This window comes from Pseudonaja textilis, chromosome 1 (genome assembly GCF_049901715.1).
Source record: "Pseudonaja textilis isolate UNSWEBS1 chromosome 1, rPseTex1.2, whole genome shotgun sequence".
Taxonomy (NCBI): domain Eukaryota; kingdom Metazoa; phylum Chordata; class Lepidosauria; order Squamata; family Elapidae; genus Pseudonaja; species Pseudonaja textilis.
The window spans coordinates 55077777-55080711 of record NC_141990.1 but is presented as its reverse complement, the minus strand read 5'-3'; the positions used below and the strand labels follow the sequence as shown (position 1 = coordinate 55080711).

The 2935-nt window shown below is 46.4% G+C and overlaps 1 protein-coding gene across 1 annotated transcript in view; it reads left to right on the top strand.

Moving 5' to 3' along the window:
• The first annotated feature begins 1872 nt into the window (after nucleotides 1–1872).
• Nucleotides 1873–2935, top strand: part of WDR43 (WD repeat domain 43) — a 29171-nt gene continuing 28108 nt past the window's right edge. The window contains exon 1 of the mRNA XM_026695624.2: nucleotides 1873–2274. Coding sequence (XP_026551409.2) covers nucleotides 1900–2274 — 375 coding nt within the window. The 5' untranslated portion in view covers nucleotides 1873–1899. The remainder of the gene's footprint in view (nucleotides 2275–2935) is intronic.

Genomic DNA, 2935 nt, shown 5'->3' with positions numbered 1-2935 from the left:
GCTTGCCTCTCGTCCCATTTTCTTTTGAGCATTTCCCTTGATTTATTTATTATTTATAGGAGGCTAATTATACTCGCCTCCCCTTCTTGTGTATAGTCCAGCTGTTGACTGCATAAAGGAAATTTGACACTCTGCCGAGACACTATTGGCCTCGAGATGAAGTCCTACAGGCTTATCTGTCTGTCTTGATTAGAAACATGTGACTATATGTGTGACTATATGTGTGACTATATGACTCTATGTGACTATATCTTTACACACACACAACCACATTTTTGTTCTCTCTCTCTCTCTATATATATATACACACACACACAAACATATATATATATAGAGGGAGAGAATATAGACACATACCTATCTACTTACCTATATATATATATACCCACTGAATTGATGTAATTGATACACACAAAAGGAAGAAGTAAACAGCTTTGACAGCTCATTCTGTTGAAATGAAATATGAAAAGAGCCTTGCAGCTCTTATTCTTACTCTGGCCACAGTATCGGTATGTAATTCAATTGTAAAAAGATGAAAAGATTCCTACTGATGTCTGCCTTTGCAATTTTTTTCCATAATTGGGACATGTCAATTGAGTCAAAGGCAGAAGTAAAATTGATGAATGAGACAAAGTTGCTTTGTATGTTTGTTGGTATATTTCTGGATAAAAGCCTTTCAGAGTGGCACAATGATCCACTGTGCTTTATGAATCTTGCCTGGTTGGAAAAAAATTTCTTCCTCCCAATCATTCAATTTAGTCAAGAGATGAGCATAACTTTTAGAAGAAATATCCAGAAGACTAATTGGATGGTATTTGGCCGGCTCCTGCCTGCTGCCCTTTTAAAGGACTGGGTCCGTAATATTTAATTTCCAATTAATAAATACAATATAAAGTGTTATCTATTTCTGAGAAAAGTCTAGAATTCTTTATGTAATTCTACATTTTGTAAACTTTAATGCATTTTTCTTTTTCTTCATTCTTTTTTCAGCTTTAACTCTTTAAGGTTCTTTAAAAAGGAATATATATATTTAAATACAGAAAGAATAAGTTGAGTTTAAAGTGTGTTGTTATTTCTTACAAATAAAGAAATAACAGGGATAGCATGTTTTAAATGTGAAAGGACTAGACTAGAGGAAGAACAGTTCCACTATGATACAGTGGACAGAACATGGAATTAAAAGCATATTCCTGTCAGAGTCTACTCATATGCACACCACCAATTGAGATTTACACATCCCTCATATTTATTCCAAACAAGTGAATTTAGAACTGTAACAAAAACAAGCAACATGGAGGAATATGGCTAGTTTATGGAACCATCAAGACATTTGCATTGTCTTCCTTCACATCTTTATTTCTCCAAATTGCTGATTGTTTAGGACAGTGCTTTTAAGTCTTTCATGTTTTTTGAACTTAATTCTCTTCTTGCAGACGTTTCATCCTATTTAAACACCTAGTTGGGTAATAAAATGTCTGCAAGAAAACCACCAAACTCAGAGAGCACCAAAGACTAAACAGTTCAACCTTGAGCTACAAATAATTATCTTCTATAGACCCAGTGCTTTTCAACCAAGGCACCTTTTAAGATCTGTGGACTTCAACTCCCAGAATTCCGCAGCCAGCTGGTTTCGGCCGATTGCAACCGACCTCTGACTTATTACGATAAAACGCTATGAACAATTACAGTCGGATTCCAGGAGCCCAATTCAAATATGAGGCTTGTCCCTGATCTCTAAGTCGGCTTCCAGCTGTGCTGCTCCAACCCTGGGCAACTTCATTTGGAAGAAAGCCGGCGCATTTATCAGCCGGAGGCTACAGAACCACCTCCCGACGTCAACCCTCAACCTTTGAACCGTCAGGATGACGGAGGGCAGCGCGTCGGAGGTTGCGAGTGCGCATGCTCGGGAGGAGGCCGACCACGTGGCCGCGCGCCTGCCTGGTGGGAGCTGAGAGGGTCGGGCCTGCAGCGAGCGCCATGGCGGCGGCAGCAGCATCGGCGAGAGGCGGAGGAGAAGGCGCTTCGGCCGGCGGGCGGGAGCAGACGGCGGCCTTTGAGAGCCCCATCTACGTGACAGGAAGCCCCTGTGCTTTTTCTCCCCACGACCGGCGCTTGTTGGCTCTCTCTGGGCCGGACGGGCGGCTTCGCGTGTGGGAGACGGCCAGCAGCCGCCTCCATCACGAGTACGTTCCTTCTGCCCACCTCAGCGCCGCTTGTACCTGCCTGGCCTGGGCACCGCCGGGCGTCGGAGGAGGCCGACCACCTCCCAGCAAGGTATTCAATGGGTGGACTTGCCCGGCGGCGGCACGGTCGCCTAGAGCGAACATGCTGGGTTGCGTTTGTTGGGCCTGGGCCTCGGTTCCCCGCCATGTGGGAAGCGCCCATCCCCAGCAGCGAGGCGGGGCCTGTCATTAGGGGCGGGGGTGGGGTGGGGGAAAGAAAATACGGTACGGGGGTGGGGGGGAAGCCTCTTCTGAGATAAAATCACAGCTCCCCCTGTTTCGCGTGCAAATTGGAGCCACGTGCGAATGGGACCTCCGCAGCGCCCTGCTTTTTCTTAAGGACTGAGGACCGTCCTCGGACGGATCCCGAATCGCGTCGCCTTCTTGTGAAGGGGGCTCGGGCCTCTCCTCAAAGCAGCCCCGACTTCCACACACACACCCGGGCCGGGATTCTTCTGGGTCGGGAGCAGCACATGTGTGCGCTTCCTGGCTCCGCCCCAGCCCGACGCATGGAGGCTTTTGAAGAGCCGAAAAGAAGGCGCTGCTGCTGCTTTGAAATGCCTCAGGGTTCACGCCACCCGTGACTTGGCGGGCTTACCCTTCTCTAAAAAGAGAAGTTTGGTTCTCTTTCTTCTAATTCGTTTTCCCCAGCGTAGAAAATTCGGAAGAGAAAAGCATCGATCGTAGGAAAAGGAAAACCACGTCGAAATCTA